Source organism: Acomys minous (genome assembly GCF_964271855.1).
Source record: "Acomys minous genome assembly, chromosome: 7".
In the NCBI taxonomy this organism is placed as follows: domain Eukaryota; kingdom Metazoa; phylum Chordata; class Mammalia; order Rodentia; family Muridae; genus Acomys; species Acomys minous.
Window position 1 is genome coordinate 284,238 of NC_140488.1, and position 27,692 is coordinate 311,929.

At 36.8% G+C, this 27,692-nt stretch overlaps 1 protein-coding gene across 1 annotated transcript; it reads left to right on the top strand.

Annotated features, from left to right (window-relative positions):
• The first annotated feature begins 370 nt into the window (after positions 1-370).
• On the top strand, positions 371-27,656 carry CLIC2 (chloride intracellular channel 2). Its single transcript, XM_084790055.1, has 6 exons — positions 371-968; positions 17,132-17,241; positions 17,361-17,486; positions 19,871-19,977; positions 20,586-20,767; positions 20,991-27,656. The coding sequence occupies exons 1-6, from the start codon at positions 912-914 to the stop codon at positions 21,144-21,146; spliced, it is 738 nt and encodes a 245-aa protein (XP_084646181.1). The 5' UTR covers positions 371-911; the 3' UTR covers positions 21,147-27,656.
• Positions 27,657-27,692: the final 36 nt, after the last annotated feature.

A 27,692-nucleotide genomic window follows, 5' to 3' on the forward strand; every position in this document is an offset into this window, starting at 1 on the left:
GAGCTAGGAGAAAATAAACACATGGTAGAAATTCCCAGACTCTACCACTACAGTGAACATTCTGTTCATCATACTGCTTATGAAACAACGTGTGTCTTCTTCAATATTGCTGTAAATCACATTTTCTTTTCATGGTTGTTCTATAATAAAGAAGACTTGGAAGTCCCAATATTGGTCTATAGTTATTATATTTCTCCTGAACCTTTGTAATCACATTCCCAGATTATAGAAGAGAAGTGAAATTTGTAACCTGGAACAGAAATATAGCTGCATGAGTGTGGAAATAAGGGAGAAAATATTTGTTGAAGCACAACTTTTTAACTCCACTTAAGATATTTTTATTAGATAGACAATCCTTTACAATGATAAAATTCCAAGTCAATTCTGGCCCTTTTCCTGGGAAAGCTGTCAGGTTGCAGGAGCAGTAACGGAAGAACCATTTCTGGGCATGGAGCCCAGGACTCAGGGCTCTAGGGAACGTCTGGTCAGCTTGATATGTGTAAGCCAGAACTGAATCACCCCCAACCAGTGTGTGTGTGTGTGTGTGTGTGTGTGTGTGTGTGTGTGTGTGTGTGTGTGTGTACACTGCTGACTAATGGCAATGAAACTCTGGAAACATGCCCCCCACCCTTCTAGCCAGCCAGTTGACACACAATCTTCTGCTCCTCCTTCACTGAAATGTCAGGTCAAGAGAAAGAAGAAAAACAAATTCAAGAGCTGCTCTTAATATTTTGAACTTTCTAATTCCATCCATTAAGAGGAAAGACTAACCCAAGTCTGACTCAGTCAACAAGCTAAACTCTCAAAGTATCAACATTGCATGAAATTTTGAAAACAAGTGAAAGAAGAGTCCACAAGTATTGTTGCTTCACAAAGAAGCTGGAGGCTGACAACTGGCAGTAAAACAGAAGATGGCAAGCTTAAAAGCCAGCACTCAAGCAGACCCTGAAATTGAGCTTTTTGTGAAGGTAAGTTTTCCAGCTGTAAAACAGTATATAAATAGTATTATTTTTATGTTGGACCTCAGCTTCTAAAAGAATCTCAAAGCTTAGACTACAAGTAAAAGTGAACTTTGTAATTATTTTCCCACCCTAAGTCCTAGAGGAATGCCTGTATGTTTGGCAACTCTGATGTGACAATAGAAAAATAGATATCATCTCATGATAGTAATAGAGTACTAGACTGGTTGTTGTCATAGTAATTAAATTATATTTTCTCTTGTTTTCCTTGAAAAAAAAATGCATTCCTTCCCCCAAACCTTTGTTTCTCCATCTGTACAATGAAGAGATTTAAAAGCCTTTCTATGTCTTACCATGTTTTATGACATAGATTTTAAATGACCTAAATGAGTGTAGAGAAGCAGGCTAATGATGGTTTTAGAACTCTATATCCACACAGGCCAGAGAAATTTTTCTAAGATTCTTTCATAATGGACAAGCATCATAGCAGGGTCACATGCACACTGTGGGAAATAATAGCCAGCAGACTGTGCCTGTTATATGACAAACAGGCATTTGAGAATGCAGTACTTCTTCTTTTTGATCTGCATTGTAAGTTTTTTCGAGTGTCTTAATTTTTCAGAAAAGCACTCTGGAAAACCCCTAAAATGAGAGAAAGAAATACATATTTCTAATTAGGTCATAATGAAGAATTCTATCGGCTATTTCAAGTAGAAATTAAAGTTTCCTAAACTCTTGCTTGTATTGCTGTTTAGGGTTCTTTATTTATTTATTTTAATTGACTAATGAAAATATTCAGGACAATATCAATAATAATAATAATAAAATCAACTCATATGGTGCCAGACTCTTTTTTAAACATTTTACATGTATTGCTTCATTTATGTTAACACGAATTTAGGGCACAGATTATTATTAGTAGTACTCCTAGTATCAGCATCAGCAATAGTAGTACACTATTATTTCCTAAACAATTTTAACTTATAGATGTACCATCTAGAGATAAGGTTAAATTTGATCAAAACACATTGTATGCATGTATGAAATTCTCAAACAATAAAAATGTAAGTTATTGCAATATTATAGTAACATTTTACTAATCATTTCTAGGTAAAACAATGAAGTTTCAGTGACATTTCTAAAATGACATTACCTCTTTCTGGCTTGCAGAGACACAAATGTACTTATCAAATGTTAAGCTAAACATCTATTGGCAAAAATAATACTCTTACAACTATTTTAGATTAGTAACTTGTCATATATATTCACCAAAGACATTATCACGATATGTTCTCAAAATTATAACAATGAAGCTCTTGAATTCCTGCACACAAGGTAATCCAAATAAGTTTTAATTAACTACTTCTCTTATCTCTGGATTGTAGAAAAACATACTGACTTCTCAAACAATTAGTATATAATTGGCCTGAAGTTTTAACTTACCATTTACACCTACAAATTCCAACAAGTGGTAATGCTTCTCCATAGGAAAACTAAAGTGTTTTTGTCTAAATTGTTCCCTCAATTCAGTTGTATTTCAAAAGTCAGTTGTTGGCATCTGCTTTTGTGTGTATCTTCATAGAGTTCCTTACCACATTTGGGTGGTAATCTGAACACATATTGGATGAGCAAATGTTGAATGAAAAAAATTAGCTTACTAACTTACTGAGTACTCAGTATATGACAGGCAATGTACTGGAAAGTTTATTATTAACCCTGGTTTATGTATACAAAACTAAAGCAAGGAGCACATAAATAGTTTTTGTCCTAAGTCATATCACTCATGAATCAAGGAGTTAGAATTTTGATTCTTTAAAAGTTATACACCAAATTTTATTCAATTGTTTTCAACTGAGTGAACTTTTTAGTAAAAATTTCTAGAATTTCATCAAATGGAATGCTTTAGGTATAATCTATTCTAATGGCAGTGATACAGATTACAAATTTTCTGGAAGAACCTTGAGTTATATCTGGTCCAGGATTCTTGTTTTGCTTTGCTCAGACATTTGGTCTACAGATCTCTAAGACTTACATAGAATATACAAGGGGAAGACATAAATGGTAAAAACAGTAAAGAGCTAATGATTGAGCTTAAAGATGAAATAAATCTATTGGTTGTAGTTTAAAATCTCTACCACAACTTTGCCACATGTTAATGAGATTCCTAGAAAATATCAAGCATTTTTGCCACAATTAAGAAGCTATATCATGTTCCCTATATGCTCCATGTAAACAATGAAAGAAATACTTTTACCTAAATACAAGGCTCATCTTATTGATTTTCTGTTAATTGTTAAGTTTAATATTTGATTTTTCTACCAAGTACTCTAATATTAGACTGTATATTTGTGTTTGTAGTATATTTGTGAAAATTGTGGAATCAATCATTTGGGTCAAAATTTGAATTCAGTAATTTAAAAAATTTTAGTGTGTACAAGAGGGTAGAGATTCTACTCTTTCCTGAATGATCACACCACTTTCAAACTCTAATCTTGAGATTATTACAATGACTACTAAATATAAAAATCTAAATAAAACTATTAGATGAGTAATCAAGAACATGAATGGATAAGACATTCATATATTTGCTGAGAAGAGTATATCTGTCACTAATGAGTGTTTTTGAGAAAGCCAGTGTTTTTGTGCAGCACTTCCTCAACTGCAAAGCAAGAGCTAAACAACGCACTTGACAGGGTCATTTTCTCTTCTTTTGCTTTCTTTCTTTCTTCCTTCCTTGCTTCCTTTCTTTCTTCTTTCTATATTTATTTTTATTTGCTTTACATTCTGGTCATAGCCCCATCCCTTGTCTCCTCCAAGTCCCACCTTCCCTCCCTCTTCCCCCTCCCCTATTCCTCAGAAAAGGGGAACCACGCTTTCTCAAATAACCCAGCTCTTCAAGTCACATCAGGACTGAGCACATCCTCTTCCCCTGTGGCCTAGCAATGGGGGAGTGATTAAAAAAAGCAGGCAGCAGAGTCCATGTCAGAGACAGTCCCAGCTCCTCTTATTAGAGGGTGAAGCCTGAGATGCCCATAGGCTACATATTTGTAGGGAGGTCCATGCTTGGTCCTTTGTGGGTACTCCAGTCTCAGCAAGCTGCTCTGAGCCATCTCAGGGTCATATTTATTGTGAGGATTAACAAGTTGTATGTCACATTTGATAATATAATAATCATTATTACTGACTATTATTTTCCAAGTTTAGAAATGTAGATCAGAAAAATAAAAGGCTGTTTTCATAAATTACTTACTTTTTCATCTAAAGATACATAAATAATCTGTCACTTAGGCTTAGGGGTTTATAACTTAAAATTTCATGTGGTGACACTTTAAATCAGAACAACGAAAAAGAAAACAACATTGAACTTTCCTGTGAAACTTTACTGCATTTCCCCCACCCATCACTGTTTTGATTCTCCTTTTGCCAAAGGTGATCCACCCTTCCTGCTGTATGTATTATCAGAATTCATTCTTTTTCCTGTCTCTCAAGATTAATCATATTTCCATTTACTAAAGCCAGTTTTGATTGGATTCTTCATCTCTTACAGAGGAAATTCAAAGTTGGTTGCTTCTTCCCATTCCTATTGACTCTAACATCAGGAAAAGGAAACAATAAATATCATTTCCTTCATTGCAAGCACTGTTGGGAAATAAAATTTTTCCAAAAAGCTGAAGTTGTAATCAAGTTTTCTGGGGCCTTAATATTGCTACAATTACCAAGGTACAGCAGCTTTAAACCAAGTGCCATTCATTTCCTTCTTCAAGCTACAGAGTAGGAGCTAAGTGACTTGAGGCCAAAGAGAAAAATGAGTCTCCAAGATATAAGAGATGCTAATAGCTTGGGCCTTGGGAGCTAGCACCTAACTCTCTGACAGATACCAAGTATCAAATAAACATTAAATGAATGAATGAATGGCAAAGGAGACAACATAACTTATTTGTATGATATACAATGATAAAAGTGACAAAAAATAATATGGGAATCCATGTTGGGATAAAGCAAAATGTGGTTTCCCAATTCTCCAGATTAGACAAATAAATTAATGGCAACACAAACCAAGAAACTTAATTAACAGTACTGGAGGCAGAAGTCCCCTCTTGTTGACACAAGAATCCTAGCCTTTCTCCCTGCATGAGATTTGGCAGGGACAGGGAGGGGATTTAATTTCCTGGGATCTATTGTTTCAACAGTCTGATGGTCAAAGGGAGAGGCACATGTGTCTCTTTAGAATACCCTCACCCCTTCTAAGAGTTATAGGATCACTCACAGAATAGGAGCTCTAAAGAATGAATAAGTCAGTGGGTGGAGTAAATTAAAAGTATTAATGGATGAGGAGATGGTGCGTTGAGTAAGAGTGCTAACTGCACAAGCACAAGGACCTGAGTTTAGATTCCAGGAACCCAGAGCACAAACTAGGCATGGCCATACATCTGTGATCCCAGTGCTGGGGGTAGAGGATAAAAACAGGATTGCTGGGATTGCTGGCCACCAGCCTAATCCCAAGTTCATTGGGACATCCAATGTCAAAGGAATAAGGAAGAGATGGGGAATTTATAGAACAGGACCTCAGCACATGTGTCCAGGAACACCTACAGACATGTGCACATATACCATGCATACACACCTGGATTTGGGGTAGATGTTTCTTAAATAACCTTACTCCTCATTGCTATTTTTAGATTATTCTATGTACTTGCCCAGGAAAATAGCCATGTTGAACCTTATAGTAATAAACTAGTCATTCACTAACCTCTTTTTACTGTAGACTTTTAAAATCCTAGTTCACTCTCCCTTCTTTGTGTGTGTGCATATATGTGTGTGTGCATGTGTAGGTGTGTATGTGTGCATGTATGTGCATACATGTGTAGGCCACAGGTTGGTGTTGGGCATCTTTCACAATTGCTCTCAACCTTATTTTCTGAGATAGAGTCTCTGATTTGGCCAGTGAACTAAGGATCTGCCTGTCTCTGTTCCCCGCAGTGCTGTGATTAGAGCCTGGCTTTTCTACAGAATGTTGAGGATCCAGACACAGGTTCTTAGGTTTGTGGTGCAAACACTTTACTGCCTGAGCCATTTCTACAGTCTTTATTGCTCCTTATTTATTAAAAAATCACTGTCATTCTTTCAGTACTACTTCTATTATAACTCTTGGAGATTGTAATATTTGTACATGTGACCTTTCCAGTTTATCTCAGCCTCCTCCACATCTTATTTTTCACCTCTCATTCAACCTACATCTCATGGTTACACACTTACCCTTGCCAATGCATTTTTTTCTAACCCCTACATAATATCCTTATTAATTTATTTGTTTACTTTATATCCTGGTCATAGCCCTCTCCCTCTTCTTCTCCCAGCCCCACCCTCCCTCCTCACTCTCTTATTCCTCGGAAAAAGGGAGCCCCCTACACACCCACCCCAGCTCATCAAGTCATCTCAGGACTGAGTTCGTCCTCTTCCCCTGTGGCCCGGCAAGGCATTCCCATCAGGGGAAGTGATCAAAAAGCAGACAACAGAATCCATTTCAGAGACACCCCCCGACTCCCCTTACTAGTTGACCCACATGAAGCCTAAGCTGCCCATTGGCTACATCATCTATGTAGAGGACCTAGGTCCAGTCCATGCATGGTCCTTGGTTGGTGCTTCAGTCTCCACAGGTCCCTCTGGGCCCTGGTTAGTTGGCTCTATTGGTCTTCTTGTGGAGCTCCTGTCACCTCCAGGTCCTTTTAACCTCACCCACCAACTTTTCCACTAGGCTCCTTATGCATTGCCTAAGTTTTGTCTGAGTCTCAGCATCTGTTTCAAACTGCTACTGAGTGGAGTCTCTCAGAGGACAACTCTGATAGACTCCAGTCTGAAAGCATAGCAGTGAAGAAGAGATAAACATGTTTTTTTGTTTAGATCACAAGTGTGGGATGACAAAAAGACTTGTGAGAGAGCAGGTGAGGTTTATTCCCTTAGAAGTTGAACCACCATGTGCAGGAGCTTGATTGTGGCCAGCTGAAGAAAACCCGTGACCAGACTCTGAGGGGAGGCATATATAGGAGCCAAAAACAAGTGGTGGGGCCTTTGGAGACTTGGGATAGTTTTGGCTGTTCATTGCTCCACTTCGAGAGGTTCCTAGAGAGAACTGCTCGAGGAGGCTTCGGGGCTCTGGCTGAGATTCCGGGTCTGGTTGCTCCAGGTTCCTGCAGAAGAAATCCTGCTGATTACGCCAGGAGAATTCTTACGGTTTCATTATTGTATTCTTTAATCTTCTTTTCCTATTGTTTAGGTTAGTAGGGTTATAAGTGAGGTACTCACGGTTAATAAGTTCATAATAAAATATATTTGTTAAGAAAATTAAGCCTACATAGCAGAGTATCCATATTAGTGTCTTCACTTCAATAGGGTGGGTCTTGGGTTGGGCCAGGCATTGCTTGGATATTCCCTCAATCTGTGCTTTATCTGTTCTCTCTTTACCCCTGCACATCTTATGTATAGGCTAGGTAACATTTGGATCAAAGTTTTTGTGGGTGGATTGGTATTCTCCTCCCTGCACAAGGAGTGTTGTCTAGTTAGAGAGGGTGTCCTCTTCAGTCTCCATGACCCCTGCTACTATGCGTCTCAGCTAGAGTCACCCTCATATCCTCCCAGAGGCCTATTCTGACTTATGTCTCCAGCTTGTCACAGAGATTCCCTTTCCCACAGTTTCTCTTTATTCTGCATACCTTCTGTCCTCCTGCCCTGGCTCTCCCCAGACCCAATCTCCATCCTCATATCTCTCTATGTTCCCTCTCCGACTTTGTCCCCTCTTTTCAACTGCTACCACCGTCAATTCTATTTCCCCTTCTGGGTGAGATTTGAGCATCCTCCTTTGGGTCCTCCTTGTTATTTACCTTCTTTAGGTCTGTTAACTGCAGCATATTTATCCTCTATTATGTGGCGAAAATCCACTTATAAGTGAGTACATACAATATGTCTTTTTCTGGGTCTGGATTACATCACTCAGGATGACCTTTCTAGCTCCATCCATTTGCCTGAAAATTTCATGGTTTTCTTGTTTTTAATAGCTGAGTAGTATTTCATTGTGTAAGTGTACTACCATTTCTTTATCTATTATTTGGTTGCAGGACATCTAGGTTGTTTCTAGATTCTGGCTATCACAAATAAAGCTGCTATGAACACAGTTGAGCAAATGTCCTTGTTGTATGGTGGAGCATCTTTTGGGTATATGCCCAGGAGTGGTTTAGCTGGATCTTGAGGCAGAGCCATTTGCTGTGAAAGTGCCAAATTGATTTCCAAAGTGGTTGTACAAATTTGCATTCCCACCAGCTTCCTCTTGGTCCACATCATCGCCAGTTTGTGCTGTCACTTGAGTTTTTATATCTTAGCCATTCTGGTGGCTATAAGATGGAATCTCAGAGTCTTTTCTATTTGCACTTCCCTGATCACTAAAGACATTGTGAATTTAAGTGTTTCTCGGCCATTCAAGATTCCTCTGTTGAGAATTCTCTGTTTAGTTCTGTGCCCCATTTTTTAATTGGGTTATTTGGTTTGTTAGTGTTTAATTTCTTGAGTTCTTTATATATTTTGGATATTAGCCCTTTCTTGGATGTAGGAGTGGTGAAGATCTTTTCCCAATCTGTAGAATGCCATTTCATTCTATAGACAGCGTCCTTTGCCTTACAGAAGCTTTTCCATTTCATGAGGTCCCATTTATTAATTATTGATTTTAAGGCCTGAGCTATTGGTGTTCTGTTCAGGAAGTTGTCTCCTATACTAATGAGTTCAAGGCTCTTCCCCACTTTCTCTTTTAATAAATTTAGTGTATCTGGTTTAATTTTGAGGTCTTTGATCCACTTGGACTTGAGTTTTGTGCAGGGTGATTAATATGGGTTATTTGCATTTTTCTACATGTAGACATCGAGTTAGACCAGCAACATTCATTGAAGGTGCTATCCTTTTTCCTTTGTATGAATTTGGTTTCTTTGTCAAAACTCAAGTGTCCATAGGTATATGGATTTATTTCTGGGTCTTTGATTCAAGTATGGTCTGCTAATTCACCAGCCTATTGCTATGCCAGTACCATGCTGTTTTAATTACTGTTGCTCTATAGTACAGCTTGAGATCAGGGATGGAGATTCTTCCAGAGGATCTTTTATTGCTTGGGGATGGGACTTTTTGCCCACTTCTCTTTCTTCATATTGGTATATGTTTAGATATTCTGGGTTTTTAAATTTTTTTCCATATGAAGTTGAGAATTGATCTTTCAATGTCTTTTAAAAATTGTGTAGGTATTTTGATAAGGAATTGCACTAAAACAGTGTCTAATGACATATAGCTTTACACATAAACCAGTACATCACTCAACCCTCAAGAGAAGTTTATTCTTGCAATAAATGGTAATTAAGAGAGAGAGACCTACAAATTTGCAACATGCAGACAGTAAGAGACCTTGGAAAACTCAGCTTTAAATTGGATGTCTTATCAAACCCTTCCTTTCAAGGCTCAGGCTTCTATGCAGAAGAGGAGGTAAAAAGACTGTAAGATCCAGAGGTAGTGTAGTGGATGACTTCAAGGAAACAGCATCTTTCAGACACTACAGGGATGGTGCATATATGAACTCAAAGACTAAGACAAAACCTGTACAAGTTCACACTAGAGGAAAAATCCCAACATGAAGAAAGGGAAGTGGGCATAAAGTACCATCCCTAACCAAGAAGTTGTTTATAATTGATACTTGATGAGAAAGAGAAAAATTTTATTATTCAGTAGAATGACACTGTATATTTCAGCTACAGTACAGGGCAGGCCTCATACACAGGAGTACTTGACCAACACAAAACAGACTCCATGTGTTGTGTGTGTGTGTCTACTTTTATATGATTTGGTGTTTATATGTCTTCTTAGTTTTTGTTTTACTGGGTTTGGGGAGGTTTGTGGGAGCTTATGAAAGAAAGAGTATGAAGTTGAGTGACTATAGGGAGGTGGAGAGGATCTTGGAGGTTTTGGGGAAATAATACAATCAAAATATATTGTCTAAATTTTTTTTGTTTTTTGTTTTTCGAGACAGGGTTTCTCTGTGTAGCCCTGGCTGTCCTAGACTTGCTTTGTAGACCAGGTTGGTCTCGAAATCACAGTGATCTGCCTGCCTCTGCCTCCCAAGTGCTGGGACTAAGGCATGTGCCACCATGTCTAGCTATGAAAAAAAATTTAACTGATACAAAAACACTACATCAGAAGTCCCAATACACCTTTCACCAAAAATTCCAAGTAGATAAAGCACATGCAAAAATAAAATAATGAGGAGATCCAAGATGGTGGCTACTAACACAGACCATGTTTGATCAGCAGGACAGCAGAGACTTAGTCAACAACCTAAGGACTGATCTGAGAACCACAAAACACCAGTACTGGTGACCCACAGGTGAGAAGGTTCCAAATTGTGTGGAACACGGTTGGGTCGAGCCTCCAACCACTTGATAAAACCACAAAGACCTGGGTTCTCACAGAAATGGGTGCACAAGCTCTGAAGGCTAGAGCCACACACCTGACTGGCAGGAAGCTTCTGAAATCCCCAGGCTCAAAGTGAGCCTTGGCTCCCAAAAACTCCAGCGTCTGTGAGTTCTAGTACCGAGCAGGGACCACAGTTGGGAACACAAGTAGATCTGAACTCAGGCCACCCAAAAAAAGCCACAAAGAGCTCTGAGAGGGTCCAAGCAGCCACTATGTGCTCACATTAGCTCCAAATGCCTGGCGGGTGGGAAGCTCTTGAACTCCCTGGGGCACAGAGTGAGCCAGAAACTGCAAAAACACCAGTATCTGTGGGTTCTAGCACTGAGAAGACACAACAGTCAGGATCACAAGTGGATCTGACCTCAAGTCACCCAGAAAACCCACAGAAAGCTCCTGGAGGTTTAAGCAGGCACCTGGCAACCCTTCAAGTGACACACACCTGGCTGGCAGGGAGCCCTTGAACTCCCTGGGGTGCAGAGCAATCCAGGGACTCCAAAAATACCAGCATCTGTAGGTCCTAGCACTGAGCAGACACCACAGTCGGGAACACTAGTGTATCTGACCTCAGGTTACCCAGAAAATCCACAGAAAGTTTTAGGGTCCAAGCAGGTACTGGGCACATGCTCCAAGCAGAGACATCACAATGGGAAGAGGTCAGCATAAGAACACAAGCAACAATCCCCAGGACCATTTGATACCACTGAGAAACCAGCAGTCTCACCACCACAACAAGCCCTGGAGATATTATCACAACCAACAGACAAGAGAAGGATTTCAAATCTGAGGTTATGAAAATGATAGAGGCCTTAAAGGAGGAAAATAAGTCCCTCAAAATAGAACAGAAATACACAAAGAGATGAAAGAATTGAACAATACACTTAAATAAACTACAATCAAACAGGAGAAGGAAATAAAAGGTTTCAAGACCTAAAAATGGAGATAGAAACTTTGAAGAAAACACAATCTGAGACAATCCTAGAAATGGAAACCCTAGAGAAGAGGACAGGATCTACAGACACAAGCATCACCAACAGATATCAAGAGATGGAAGAAAGACTATCAGGGGTAGAAGATATGACTGAAAAAATAGATGCAACAGTCAAAGAAAATGTTAAATCTAAAAAGCTCCTGACACAGAACATCCAAGAAATCTGGGACACGATGAAAAGACCAAACCTAAGAATCATAGGGATAGAAGAAAAAGAAGACTCCCAACTGCAAGGTCCAGAAAACATTTTCAACAAAATCATGGAAGAAAACTTCCCTAACCTAAAAAAAAAAAAAAAGAAAGAAAGAAAGAAAGAAAGAAATGCCCATAAATATACAAGAAGCCTACAGAACTCCAAATAGATTGGACCAGAAAACCCTTCCACCACATAATAATCAAAACAATACAAGTACAGAACAAAGAAAGAATATTAAAAGCTGCAAGAAGAAAAGGCCAACTCACATATAAAGGCAAACTACAATTGCCAATCCAGACTACTATACCTAGCAAAAATTTCAGGGGCTGGAGAGATGCCTCAGTGGTTAAGAACACTGACTACTCTTCCAAAGGGCACGGGTTCAGTTCCCAGCACCCACATGGAAGCTCACAACTGTCTGTAACTCCAAGATCTGACACCCTCACACAGATACACATGCAGGCAAGACACCAATGCACATAAAATAAAAATATTTTTTTAATTTCAATCATCATAGAAGGAGAAAACAAGATATTCCATGACAAAACCAAATTCAAACAGTACCTAACCACAAATCCAGCACTACAGAAGATACTAGAAGGAAAACTCCAACCCAAGGAGAGTAACTTTACAAAGGAAAACAAAGGAAATAAATAACCCCACATACACAAAATCAAAATGAAGTATGTATGCACATGCACATGTGCGTGCACACACACACACACACACACACACACACACACACACACACACTCTCTACCACTACCAACATCAAAATAACAGGAACCAATAACTACTGGTCATTAATATCTCTCAACATCAATGGCCTCAACTCTCCAATGAAGAGACACAGGCTAACAGAATGGATGAGAAAACAGGACCTGTCATTCTGCTGCATACAAGAAACACACCTCATCAACAAAGATAAACATTACTTTAGAGTAAAGGGCTGGGAAATGGTATTCCAAGCAAATGTACCCAAGAAACAAGCTGTAGTCACCATTCTATTATCTAATAAAATAGACTTTCAAATAAAACTAATCAAAAGAAATGAGAAAGGACACTTCATACTCATCAAAGAAAAAATACACCAAGATGATATCTCCATTCTGAAGGAGCACCCACATTCATAAAAGAAACATCACTAAAGCTTATATCACACATCAAACTGCACACTTTAATAGCGAGAGATTTCAACAACCCACTCTCACCAATAGATAGATCATTGTGGAAACTAACCGGAGAAACAACAAAACCAATAGATGTCATGAATCAAATGGACTTAACTGATACTTACAGAACTTTTCATGCAAACATGAAAGAATTCACTTTTTTCTAAGTGCTTCATGGAACTCCAAAATCGACCATATACTTGGTCACAAAGCAAACCTTAACAGATACAAAAATATCAAAATCATCCCTTGCATCTTATCAGACCACCATGGATTAAAGCTGGAACTCAATAACAACAGAAACAACAGAAAGACTACAAACTCATGGAAACTGAACAACTCCCTACTCAATGATATCTAGGTAAGGAATGAAATTTAAAAAATTAAATACTTCCTAGAATTCAATGAATCCAAAGGCACAAGATACCCAAACTTATAGGACACAAGGAAAGCAGTGCTAAGAGAAAGTTCATAGCACTAACTACCTTTATAAAGAAATTGGGGAGATCCCATATTAGCAACTTAACAACACACCTGAAAGATCTAGAACAAAAAGAAGCAGACTCACCAAAGAGGAGTAGATGGCTGGAAACCATCAGACTCGGGCCTGAAATCAATAAGTTAGAAACAAAGAGAAAATTCAAAGAATCAACAAAACCAAGAGGTGGTTCTTTGAAAAAATCAACTAGATAGACAAACCTTTAACCAAACTCACTAAAAGGCAAAGGTAGAGTAATCAAATCAACAAAATCAGAAATTAAAAAGGAGACATAACAACAGACATTGAGGAAATCCAAAGAATCATTAGGTTGTACTTTGAAAGCCTATATGTCACAAAATTTGAAAACTTAAATAAAATAGACAATTTTCTTGATAGATACCAACTACCAAAATTGAAACAAGATCAGGTAAACTAATTAAATAGTCCTATCTCTCCTAAGGAAATTGAGGCAGTCATCAAAATCTTCCAACTAAAATAAGCCCAAGGCCAGATGGATTCAGCATAGAATTCTAGCAGACCTTCAAAAAAGAGATAATATCAATTCTCTTTAAACTATTCCACAAAAGAGAAACAGAAGGAACATTATACCTTGATACCTAAACCACAGAAAGACTCAACAAAGAAAGAGAATTTCAGACCAATTTCTCTTATAAACATTGATGCAAAAATACTCAAGAAAATGCTCTCAAATCAAATGCAAGAAGCAGATGTGTAATGTGGACCTAGACCCTCTGCTCAGATATAGCAGAAAGGCTGCACAGACTCCTTGTGGGTCCCACAATATGCGGAGTGGGGACTACTTCTGACATGGAGTCTGGCCTCCCAACGTTGATCACTTCCCCATGGCAGGTCTGCCTTACCAGGCCACAGAGGAAGAGGATACAGGTATTACAGATGAGACTTGATAGGCTGAGGTCAAGTGTTAGGAGAGGAGGGCTCCCCTTTCTGAGGATTAGGGAAGGGAGGGAGAGGAGATGAAGGAGGGAGGGTGGGATTGGGAAGCGACAAGGGAGGAGGCTACAATCAGGATGCAAAGAATTCAAGCTGCAAAATAAGCAGGTAACTTATATTACTAATCCCACTACATGGGAATAGCTCTGAGACATGAATGTCTATGCATAGACAAGGCTTCTTGAAGATCACAGAATCCTTGTGACTTATTATTAGATGCCATTCTTCATATAGCATGAATGAATATTTGCAAATGTCTTTCTTCTGCTCATACAAAAAGAAGAGAACCAGCCTTAACTGTCCTGTGCATCATGCACACCTTATACATTCATAATTTTAGGGATGTATAATGCTTGTGAGAAATTATATGTTTTCTGAACAAAAGAACAGGACACTGACACTGCATGCAACCTGACAGGATTCATTCCTCTCAGCATGCTGGACACTGACATCCTGCATCCTTCATGTTCCAACACCAAGTGCTTCAGTTGCTGTTACTCATCAGAACAGGACAGCTCCCAGGACAGCTTTGAAGAAATCTTCTGATCCCAATTGGTCCAGCATTTCAGACTGTCCTACACAGGACTCTAAGCCTGGAATTTCCCAACATTTAGAAACTGGACCACAAATGCTATTCCTGGATTGTTTAACAATTTTCCTATATTTTATTTGGGCCCCTATAAAGGTATTATTTGCCCCAAATCAGCAGGAAGAAACTTTAAGAGAACAACATCCCATTTAAGAGGGGTTGGGTAGGTTTTTCTTTGCTCTCTTGGGCTACAGATGCTTATTTTCATTGGGAGTTGGTTATAAGTTTGCTTATTCAGAAAGAAAACAAGGTTGGACTTAGAAATGTTTCTCTTTTCCTTTATCTTTCTTTCATAGGAATGCAGATAGGGGTTGAAAAGAAAGAAGGGGGATATAGAAATATATAAGGATGACAGGACAAAAAGTAGATTTATTGAATCTACCCAAGTTAAGGTATCAATTGTTCCTCACAAATAAGGTTATTTTTAATCCATTGGTATAGAATTTTGTATATTAATGCAAAATAAGTTTAATTTTGATACATTGGTATAAAATTCAAATTTAAGGTTATTTTTCACACACATTAAATAAATTTCTACTCTAATATGAGTTAGTGTACCCATACAACTCAATTATAATACAAGGTTTACTTCCAATATCTTGAAAGTTGTATTGTAGGCTGTTTAGGATAATTAAGTAATACAAGCTAATTGTTAGTTGATCAAATCATGGTCCTCTCAATTACTAGCCTATTTTTATCATGAGAATATACATCCTAGGTTTAACAGATAGATATGATCCTATAGATATATAAGGTAAACTATAGTAAGATAATGTCTTCAAAAGCCTCAGAGACCTACAGAATATGGTATTTAAAGATGATTTTATTATTTTAAAGATTATTTGACAGTAAGACAAGGTTAACTCCTGACAACACCCAGCCTACCTCAAAGAGGATGATGAGCATCAAAGAACCTCCTTATGGAGATGGCTTCAAATGTGGCAAACGCGCCACTGGGCAAAACGTTCTCATTTCTGCCACAGACAGAATTCTGCCTAAAAATGGGAAAGCCTGGATGCAGGCAGAGTCGATGGCCAAACTCAGACAAGACAAAGTTAGCAAGTCTTCAATAATTCCTGCCTCACAAATATGTCTGTCAGATATATTGGGACAGAAGGCTGAAGATGATGCTCCAATGTTATAGAGAGTGTTGGGTGACTGTTCAGGCAGCTAACTGTCTCTGTTATCTTCTCATTTGGGAAGCTGCTAACCTGCACTTCCTGTCTACTCAGGTAATCAGGTTTATTCCTTCTCAAGTCTCTGATGAGGTTGAAGTCAAGATAATTTAGTTTTACAATTAAGCTTAGTTGTTTAAAAGTGTTAAGATGTTTTTAGGTCTAGATAGATGTTTTAAGCTGATAGAGATGAGATATGATATTGATTTTCATTCAGAATTTTAGACTGACCAAGATAAGGAAAGATGTTTTCTTCAAAGTCGCCAAATACGAATAGCCAAAACACTATGAATGTAACATTTATATGACTCCTGATTGTTTTGTGGTTCCTCTTGATGTATGTAGTTTATTATATTTATGTAATAATATAAATGTATATGTAAAAAATATAATAAAAAATTGCAAAAAAACAAAAATTGTATAAAAATGAAATAATAATAAAGTTTCTAGAGGAAAGCATCATAGCATAAATTCATGATTAAAGTAAGGATAAAGGTTTTGTAAAAAAAAAGTTCTTGTAATATTGAATATATATAATTTATAGATATATGTATATATGCTTATATATGTAGATCAAGAAAACCAGGCTATGTTATAAATAACAACAAATTCTATGTATATTTAAATTTTAAATAACTTTTTTATTTAATTTTTTAATTATTTCATGCATGTATATAATATTTTCTTATGGATCTGGAAAAATAACCTTAATAGAAAAATGCAAAGATGTTATGAAACAATCCACACACACACACAAAAAAAATGAAATGGTCACTTGTAATATGGAAAGAATCTTTCCAAGAAGGAAATTTGAAAGGATCTGTTAAAAATTATGTAATTTTTACTTAAATCTCAAAAATGAGACAAGTTGTATGATCATGTTTGTTGTTTACAGAGTAAAAAATTTGTTATATAAAATATGATACTATAAAATTTTATTATGATGATTTGTTATTATAAATTCATCATGCTTGTCATTATTTCCTTTATTGTCTTTCTTAGAATAAGGGGGTTAGGTACTTCCAATTTCCCAATAAGCACGTAATACATGCTTGTGTAACAAGAAAATTAGTACACTGAAGACTTTCTTTATCTTACTAGGCTGGAAGTGATGGGGCAAGTATTGGAAACTGTCCCTTTTGCCAACGCCTTTTCATGATACTCTGGCTTAAAGGAGTTAAATTTAATGTCACTACTATTGACATATCCAGGTAAGGTGAATAAGGACGTATTGAATTCTGGGGCTTGATATTGGTAGACAACAATATAATGTTAACATTTGATTGGCATTTATCTAGAGTTATAACTCTTCTTGTTTCAATGATCATAGAAAACCTGAAGCACTGAAGAACTTAGCCCCAGGCACCAATCCTCCATTCTTGCTATATAACAACGAGCTGAAAACAGATTTCATTAAAATTGAGGAGTTTCTAGAGCAGACACTAGCTCCTCCAAGGTACAGGATTCTATTGGATATTATTATACTTAAGATAATTTTTTATCTTTTTATCCCAGATTGATTTTCCTAATCTTTAGAATTACATTTATTGATTAATTAATGTGTGTGTGTGTGTGTGTCTGTGTGTGTGTGTGATGTCAGATATTTCCTCCCAAGAATCAAACTCAGGTCCTCAGATTCAGTAGCAAGTACCTTTATTCACTGAGCCACCTTACGAGCTCCAGATTTGGGAGTCTTGTTAATTTGAAAACAGTTTGGGAATCTGGTCCTACAATAGGACACATATATAAAGCTCCTTCTTCAACTTCAAATACATTATAGATACAACGGTCCAAGTGATTTTTAAATTCCTAGCATATTTTAAAACAGAGAAATAAAATTTCTGTAGACTTGAAATAAAGAACTCATGGGGTAGGAGTGGGGAGACAGAATACTAATGCTGTATAATTAATTAATAAGAGCTAATCAAGACTGGGCCTGGCTGGCAACCAAAAGCAATGGGAATAGCCATATTGCTTAGGAGAATCCTGTGACCAACATGTTGAAGAAAGGTATCATCTGCCTGGCACAGACATATTTGTTAGATAGCCCATTGCCCCTGGGGGAACATTACCCTAACATGTAGAATAACTGCTTTTAAGTATCTTAAAAAATATTTAGGTTTTCCCTGTTGCTTTTCCAAACATCCTTTTATGTTATTTATCTCTTCTTCCTCCCTCTCTATATGAATTCCCCCATTGTAATTAGTTTTTCTATCATTGTGACAAAATGACATGACTTAGGCAACATGTACAATGGCATGACCTAGGAGTGTGTATCTAGTAGCAAAGAGGGGCAAGAAGAAGGCTGGTTCATGGAGAAACACTATGTTCTTTGGTTGAAATATATGCGTTAACTTAGAGATGTTGGGAGCAACTTGGGAATAGATGACAAAGAAATGTCACAATTACTGGTCCTCTGCAAATGGATGGAATCAGCTAAGGAGAATGAGCAGAGCAAAAAGAGAAAGAGTACTCTACCAAGGAATTTGCTGTGTAGAAATGAACAAGACCCAATGATACTTTAAAAGAGGAAGTTGTAGGAGGAGGATAGTATGACTTTAGGTTAACAGGACATGAATGTATTCATTAGCTAAGAAGAAAGAGCTAACAGAGGCAAAGCTTGTTCAGGGGTGTATTAATAATGGTTCTTTAGAGTAGCAAAACCAACAAAATGATTATATATGGAATTTATTAGAGTAGTTTACAGGCTGTAGTCCATCTAGTACAACAATGGCTGTCTACCAAAGAAAAGTCCAAGAATCCAGTAGTTTTCAGTCCGAAAGGCTAGTTGTCTCAGTGGTATTTCAGTAAATGCCAAAATCCCAGAATATAGTAGGCTCTAATGCCAGTGAAGGAATGGACTTGCCAGTGACAGTGTGGGAAAGCTGAAAAAGAGCAAGAGCTTCATTCATCTGTGTCCTTTATATAGTCTGCTATAGGCATATTTTTTAGCTATTTTTATTGGGTTGTTATATCTACCACCCTTCTCTACCCCAATCCCTCCTAACCCACAAAACTAGGTAAGTGAGAAAGGGTAGAGTGGAAAGGGTAGGTACATCTCAGTGTATTTGTTGTTTATAGATAAGAAGGCTGCTGGGTTTTGTGTCTTATTTTTGTATTCAGCTACTTTGCTGAATGAATTTATCAGTTGTACCTCTGTGGAGTTTTTAGGTTCTTTTATGAAAAGAATCATATCAATGAACAAGAATATTTTTACATCTTCTTTTCCTATTTGTATCCCTCTTGTCTTACTGCTCTAGCTAATAACTTCAAGCACTACATTAAATAGGCATGGAGATAGTTGATATCCTTGTCTTGTTCTTGGTTTTAATAGACATACTCTGAGTTTTTCCTCTATTTAGCATGATGTTGGCTTGGTGCAATATACCTTTATTATGTTAAGATATGCCCCTTGTATCTCTAGTCTCTCTAGAACTTTAATAATAACGCGATACTGGATTGATTTCTGTCAAAGGTCTCTTCTGTGTCTAATGAAATGATAATGTTTTTATGTACTTGAGTCTACAAACATGATATTTTACTTGCTTGTTTCCCTACTACTTACTGAAAATGTATTGCTTTTGTTCCTTGCATTAATTAGGAGGATAAGCAAAACTCTAAAGCATTGTTATAGATATATAAGGTTTGTATTCCAGGCACAATTTCAACTGAATTTTAGAAACTAGAATATTCTCAGCTTAAGGAAAACTATGTTTCTACTGAAAGATTTCTGAATACCTTCAATTTTCAATAATTTTTATTCTTTGTACAGTAAAGGTTAGGACACCCTGATCTCTGTGATATAATGTGGGAATTATAGTCACCTGTGTTTCTTTTAAGGTATCCCTACCTGAGTCCCAAGTACAAGGAATCTTTTGATGTGGGATGTAATCTCTTTGCCAAGTTTTCTGCATACATTAAGAATACAAAAAAGGAAGCAAATAAGAGTAAGAATGTCTTTTAAGTCTATTTTTCTCAGTTGCTTGCTCATTCTTCCATTGTTACTGAACTAAAATAGAGTTTTTACAAATATATAGTACATTTTGGAGAACAACCCACTTCCCCCTCATTTTCTGTCCTGTATCTGAAATTCCCTTGCATTGAGTTTTATTGTGTGTAGAACTCAATATTCAACTTATCAATTACCAGCATAGTTCAAATAGAGCATTTGTGGGCCAACTGTGAACTAGTTGCAGAACTATGCTTTTGAGGCTCTTTAAACTGCAAGACCTACCATCTCCAGTAAACATATTTGAATAAGCTTGTTTTCCTGAGTCGTAAAACAGTCTCCTCTCTCACTTTCTGACTCTTCCGTGTTGGATAATATATATTGATTTTTCTTTCTTTCTTTAATTCTCCTACCAGTGTATCGTTCCTTAAGAAAGGTACAAGATACTTACACTCACCATTTGAGCTAACTGTCTCATCAGTGTAATAGTGGAAAAGAGCCAGTCCAAGCAGTGTGTAAACCATAGAAGCTTACTAAGAACATACTTAGTTATTAAGATAATGTTTATAATAATTTATAAATAACCTTACTACTTTATCGCCTCAGATTTTGAAAAATCCCTGCTTAGAGAATTTAAACGTCTGGATGACTATTTAAACACTCCACTTCTGGATGAAATTGATCTAGACAGTGCTAAGGAACATACAATTTCCAGAAGACTGTTCTTGGATGGTGATCAAATAACCCTGGCTGACTGCAGTTTGTTGCCAAAACTGAACATTATTAAAGTAAGCTTGAGTATGAGTGGCTGCACAGTGTGAAGGGTTTGTGGGTTGGTAGTATATAGCATAGTAATGGAAAATATGCCTTTGTCTACATTTGTAGACAAAACAGTAAAATAGTAAATCTTTTATATTTTATTTCTTTTATATTTTATTTTGCAAACTTGGCTTTTGAACATAACTGATATATTTTACTATCAACTTTTCTCATTGTTTTCTAAAACCCTAGGTTGCTGCAAAAAAGTATCGTGACTTTGACATTCCAGCAGAATTCTCAGGAGTTTGGCGCTATCTCCATAATGCCTATGCCCGTGAAGAATTTGCCCACACATGTCCTGAAGACAAAGAAATTGAAAATGCCTATGCAAATGTGGCTAAACAGTAGAGATAAGACAAGTCTTTCAGAAGAAAAAGCTCTCTTTGTTATCTGATATCACTTTGTAACTTATTAGAAAGATTATCGGAAATAATACCAAAGAAAATACTATTTCCTTCTAATCAACCCAATACTAGAAAAGAACTCTAAGTTTTCTGCTAGCATAAACAATCTTTGTATTTTACAGATAGTCATATTTTCATTTCATTTATCCCTATGACAAAACATTGAATCTTAAAACATGGAATGAATCAAAATCTTTTGCTTTTTTATTGAGTTCCTAGGATATATAACATGTGAGCTAGAACATATGTCTGTCAATGTAGATGAAGTAGATATTGACAAATACTTTATGATATCACCCATTTGTAAACTTGCAAACAGAAATTAATGTCACAGATGCTAAGATAGTAGTTACCAAAGGCTGGGAGAGAACAGGGATAGAGAAATAGTGAAAATGAGAAGATTTTAAAAGTTTAAGTTTTAATAAATAGCCAGTATAATCCAAAAAAAATGAAGAAAACATAACATGTCTGAGGTTCTGAATGATATAAATAGAGCCACAATTTCAACACTCCTAAGAAAAAAATTCCATCTAAATTATTATGGTAACGCTCCATTTTGATTAATACATACATTAGTCTGTTTCTGAAATGAAACTGACATGAAAATGTGACCACTTCAAAAACAGGAATTCCAAAACCAATGAGGTCTTTTTTAAAATCATTAAACAGGTCATGTATGGTAGTACTTTCTCCTAATCCTATTTCTTGAGAGGAGAGGCAGTCTCTGTAAATTTGAAGCTAGCTTGATCTAGTGAGTACATAGCCAAGGCTACATAGTGAGACCCTGTTTCAAATAAATAAGATAATTAAAGAGATCAAGATCAATTAGTCATATAAGAGTACTCAATGCTTAGAAATATGATCACATCACAGAGATTAGACTATGGCCTTTGTGCCTGTATTATATTATTATTATTGAATTCATTTGCAAAACTCAATTTTATAAAAAAGAGATGAGGAGGGAATGCATAGCAAAGCTGCAAAATTGATTGGATCCTTAATTGATATAAATAAGAAAATGAAGCTTGACCATGTCCCCTGGAGGGGGAGGCCTGGTGGCACTCAGAGGAAGGATAGCAGGTTACCAAGAAGAGACTTGATACCCTATGAACATATACAGGGGGAGGAGGTCCCCCTCAGTCACAGTCATAGGGGAGGGGAGTAAGGGGAAAATGGGAGGGAGGGAGGAATGGGAGGATACAAGGGATGGGATAACCATTGAGATGTAACAAGAATAAATTAATAAAAATAAATAAATAAATAAATAAATAAATAAATAAATAAAAACAAATAAAAGATAAATAAATTAAATTTAAAAAAAGAAAATGAAGCATAGTTGACAAAAATGTTTTGAGTTATCTATTAAATTATAATGTAGATGGAAGATAATCATAAAGCTTTCTATAGAATTTTTAAAGTACCATATATATTAAAATTCATAGACATCTTGCATAACACATGTCAATGTATCATTCAAAGCTAAAATTGTTCTTTTGAAGGAGAAACAAGAAAATTGGAAACTTCAAGGAAGAAAAATATAGTTTTTATATCCTTTGAACAAAGAGTGGAGTTTAGATAAGTTTTTAATGATATAGTGTTTTAATAGGTAGAAGAAAAGTGATACAGTGAGTAGAGTTAACATCAAGCAAAGTTATTTAAGATTTATGGTTTTTAAGGCACAAAGCTTCTCAACAAAGTTTCTGTTAGTTCAAGCTGTTCTTACATCTTAGTGATCAAAGTAAGATCCAGAATATAACAAGATGAAAATTTATGACAAAGAAGTAGTTATCCAACTACTTTTAGACAAAAGAATTATTATCTTTTTCCATTAGGCTGTTTGGGGCTTCCAGGGTCAGTTGAAGTAGATCCTAGAAGTTTCTGGGCCTATTAACTCCTTAAATGATATGAACAGGGCTCAATTCACCAGCTACTTAATAGTGAGTACTTACTATGTTATTATTTTATTAGTTAATCCTCACAAAACCTCTGTGAATTATATACAAGTATAATCATCTATAAATTATATAAAAACACAATTCTCAAATGCTGTTATTTACTTATAAGAGAACTAATAGAAAATTAGAGCTGGGTGTGGTGGCACACACCTTTAATCCCAGCTGGCAGATTACTGTGAGTTCGAGACCAGCCTGGTCTACAAAGCAAGTCTAGGACAGCCAAGCCTACACAGAGAGACCCTGTCTCAAAACAACAACAACAAAAAGCCAGAAAAAGAAAAAGAAAAATTAGGCTATCCATTTAAAGATAGGTTACCCATTTGAAAAGGATCAGAGGATCAGAGAATAATAACATTCAGTCAGAAAAGAAATGCTAAGCCAGGCTTGTTGGCTTATACATGTTATATTAGCACTTGGGAGCCTGAGTCAATAAAATCACAAGCTCAAAATCAGCCTCAGCTACATATGAATTCCAGGGCAGCCTTGGGTACAGAGTGAGACCCTGTCTCAAAATAAAAATCAAAAGACAAACAAAAACAAAACAAAAAATGGATACTCACAACTAATTACTAAACTGGCTAGCTTCCTGAAGAACAATACATTTCTCTTAGGGTTTAGGTTCTCCATGTGGCTATAAAATTGCAAAAATATATCAAGTTTTGCATATTTACTGCACTAACGTTATAGGATTCTAAATCATTTACCTTTAATGATCTTAGATATTTAGTCGAATATGCTGTGACAACAAAGTAATATTCTCTAATGACTAATTAAATTTATCAGAAAATACTCTATGACAGAAAAATATCAATCAAGCATTATTTTTATTTTGTTAGGCTCATGATAATAGTTTTAATTTCAAAATCAATCTTTAAGATCATTCTCATTTTATATGTAGGAAAACACAAACCCCCAGTACTGAATAATTATTATTTTATTTTTATTAGTGAAAAGCATGAAGTTCATAGATATCACATATCTATCCCAGTTCATCTATTAAATGGGAATTATGATTTGATCCCACTTCGTTAGTCATAGGAATATTCTGCCACAATTTAGTCATAGGAATATTCTGCCACAAACTCGAAAAATAATACGTATTCCCAAAAATGCATAGTTCAATAATGAACTCAGCCAGTTATCTATGTACTTACAACAAATGCATTATGAAATACGCAAGTATAAATGTTGGCGTTAGGCAGGGAAAGGTACCTTGGCAGGTCCAAGCCAAGGTATACTGCATAGATCACACTACACAACAGATCTAATGCAATAAATTTATTGGAGGAGTAGGGGGAGTAAAAGGTCTTCTCAGAGTGGGGACATGGGAGAGAGATAGAGGCAGACTTACAGACAAAACAACAGAGAAACCAAGAGATAGAGAAAGAGAGAGAGAGAGAGAGAGAGAGAGAGAGAGAGAGAGAGAGAGAGAGAGAGAGAGAGATATTTGGAACTGAGCTGGAAGCTTCTTCCATGCTACCTAGCTCTCATAGTAATGGAAGGTCATAGACCCTATTTGTGGTGGTTTGAATGAAAATATATACGCATACTTTGGGGGCTTTTTTGGGTTCTTATATCTATCACTCTTCTCCACCTCAACCCCCTCCAATGCCCCCCAATGCTAGGTAGGTGAGAAAGAAGGTTAGAGAGGAAAAGTGGCATAGACCACTTCCTGCTGATCAGAGGCATCAGGTTCCTAAGGGCAAGTCCAGTCTTTGCCATTGGAATATCCAGCAATCCAGCAAACCAGTATTCTAGCAGTCCAGCAAAGCAGCAATCCAGGAAATGCAGCAGGATGAACCAGCAACAGCAGGGACTAGCATCAGCAGGGTCAGCAGCCTCCACAGGCCCTCTAAATGCTCTCCTATTTACACCTTCTCGAGTCCCCAGAATTAAACAATCTGCAGTTGGCAGAAATCACACCCCTCCTAGAGCAGGAGACAACCATAGTTAGTGACTGTAGACAATCTGAAACAACCCCATATCCCACACTTCGGATTGAAACAAAAACATATTCACATTAATTTAGCTGGGTTTTTAAAGACCAAAATTCTTACTACAAGAGTAGTTCCAATCAGTGCATGTGTTTGAATGCTTGGCCTCCAGTTGGTAAAATTGTTTTGAAAGGATTAGAAGTTGTGGCCTTTTTGGAAGAAGAATGTCACTGGGGGGGGGGGGGTGTGTGTGTGAGATTTCAAAGGAGCATGACATTCCCAGTTAGTTCTCTCTCTCTCTCTCTCTCTCTCTCTCTCTCTCTCTCTCTCTCTCTCTCTCTCTCTCTCTCTCTCTCTCTCTTCCTCCTCTCTCTCTCATGGCTATCTCAAGATGTAAGCTCTCAGTTATTGCTTCAGCACTATACCTTCCTGCCTCCTGCCTGCTCCCACCATGATGATCATAAATTTATCCTCTAACATTATAAGCAAGTCTTCAATTAAATGCTTTCTTTTATAAGATGCCTTGGTCATAGTACTTTATCATAGCAGTAGAAGAATAAACAAGACACTATTGTTTTCTAAATAAACATAAGGTCAAATTGCCTTCTAAATACAAAATAAGTGGTGATGGGGTGCTTGGCCCTAAATAGGACATCAATACCACACTCTAAAAAGCTCAGGCAATCTCTTAAAAGAGAAGGGCAGAAAAATATAAGAGCCAAAGAATGGAGAGGTGTGTTTCAAAAGGGTATCTTTTGCAAGTTATATATCTCACAGAGAATTAATATTCAGAATACACAAAAAATTTTTAAAGAGTCAAGGAAACAAGTGACACAATTAAAAAATGAACTAAGGGTCTGAGCAAAGATAAAAGAAACAGAAATACCTAGCAAATACTTTTAAATACTCATAATTCTTAACAATTCAGGAAATGTAAATTCAAACAACCTTGAGATTTTACCTTGCCCCAGTCAGGATACCTAAGATAACAAAACAACTGACAACAAATGTTGGTGAGGTTGTAGGCAAAGTGGAACCCTTATTCACTGTTTGTGGAATACAATTGGTGCTGCTACTCTGGAAATCAGTATGGAGAATTCTCAAAATAAATCTACCATATGACAAAGCCATTCCTTTGCATATGTCTAAAGAATTTAACTTGCTACTCCTCTGATACTTCCTTAGCAATGTTTATTGCTGCCCTATTCAAATATACAGGAAATGAAACCAATGTAAACATCCTTGAGCAGATGAAAGAATAGTAAAAAATATGGCATATACCCATAACAGGATACTATTCAGCTGCAAAAACAAGTGAAATCATGAAAGTGTCAGATAAATGGATGAACCTAGAATATATTATATTGAGTAAGGTAACACAAGCTTAAAACAAATGCTACAAATTCCTTCTCATCTGAAGTTCCTAGTTCCAAAACTTCAGCTCAAGTGGAGACCATTACAGAAAACTACAACTGTACACAATGCAGAAGTCAACTTATCATAAGAACCCTAACACCAATGGATACAACTATATATTCCTGTATCTATGTCTCAGTGAACATTGCAGAGGAAGGGGTAGAATGAGTGTTATGAGCCAAAATACAGGATCTCCATACTTCTTCCCTGAGCTCTCTTTCAGGCTTACTTTCTAGGCCATTTCTACTCCTTTGCAACTCTAGTAACCTGCAGAACCATTTTCTTCCAGAGACACACACTTAACAGATTTGGCTGGCTCCCAGGGAGGTAAGCTTTATCCTCCTTCCTCTTCATCACTCTGGCCCTCCAGACTTACTCTTGGTCCTGTGTCAGAGACATAAGAACAAGTCATAGAGGCTTTTCTTGACAAAGTTCCAGAGACTTCCAACTGTCCAGCACAATCTCTAGACATCCAGAACAGCTTTTAAGGATTTGCTTGACAAAGTTCTAAAGACCTCTAGCTGATCACCACTGCCCTTAAATACTACATATGGTCCAGGTATATTATTGCCTTAAAACTACTTTAAAAACTACTCCTCTCCTAAAACTGCCTTTTTTCTCTTTATTTGTCAGCGCTAATGAAATTCGCACAGGGAAAACTTTTTCTCACTAAGAATGTTGAAAGAAGGCATCTGGCCAAAGACTTGAGACAATGAATGGTCTTGACTCTGACCATTGTGAGCAGTCAGACAAAATCTTGTTAAACAAAAGTTAGGACCTTGATATAGCAGTACCTGGCTAGATAGTGTTAGATATAGAAAGGTTTCTTTAGAATCTGCTTTGAGAGCAACAAAAGGTGTGGTTGGAATGTCATGTTTTAAAGATATTTTATAATAGAGGACCCCTTGGCTGTTAGCCTAGGCTTAGAAAGCACACTTGTTGGTTTGTGACTGGGAATAAGTAAAGTTTTTCTTTATTAGAGAACATTTAGCTCAAGCTATGTTGCTATGACAATCATGTAAACACAATGGCTTTAGCCTGGGAAAATTTATGATTAAACTTTCCCAAGTATTGTTTAAGAAATAATAATAAGGTAATGCTGACCATCGCTTGGAAATTGATTGATTTTGCTGTATTCTTTATTGTAGGTTATACAGACCTGTTTGTATTTCCTTGTTAGACTGT

Coding starts and splice junctions, on each gene's coding strand:
- CLIC2 (XM_084790055.1), top strand. CDS start 912: ATGGCAAGCTTAAAAGCCAGCACTCAAGCAGACCCTGAAATTGAGCTT. Junction 969..17,131: donor AAATTGAGCTTTTTGTGAAG/GTAAGTTTTCCA, acceptor TTATCTTACTAG/GCTGGAAGTGATGGGGCAAG. Junction 20,768..20,990: donor CAAAACTGAACATTATTAAA/GTAAGCTTGAGT, acceptor CTAAAACCCTAG/GTTGCTGCAAAAAAGTATCG.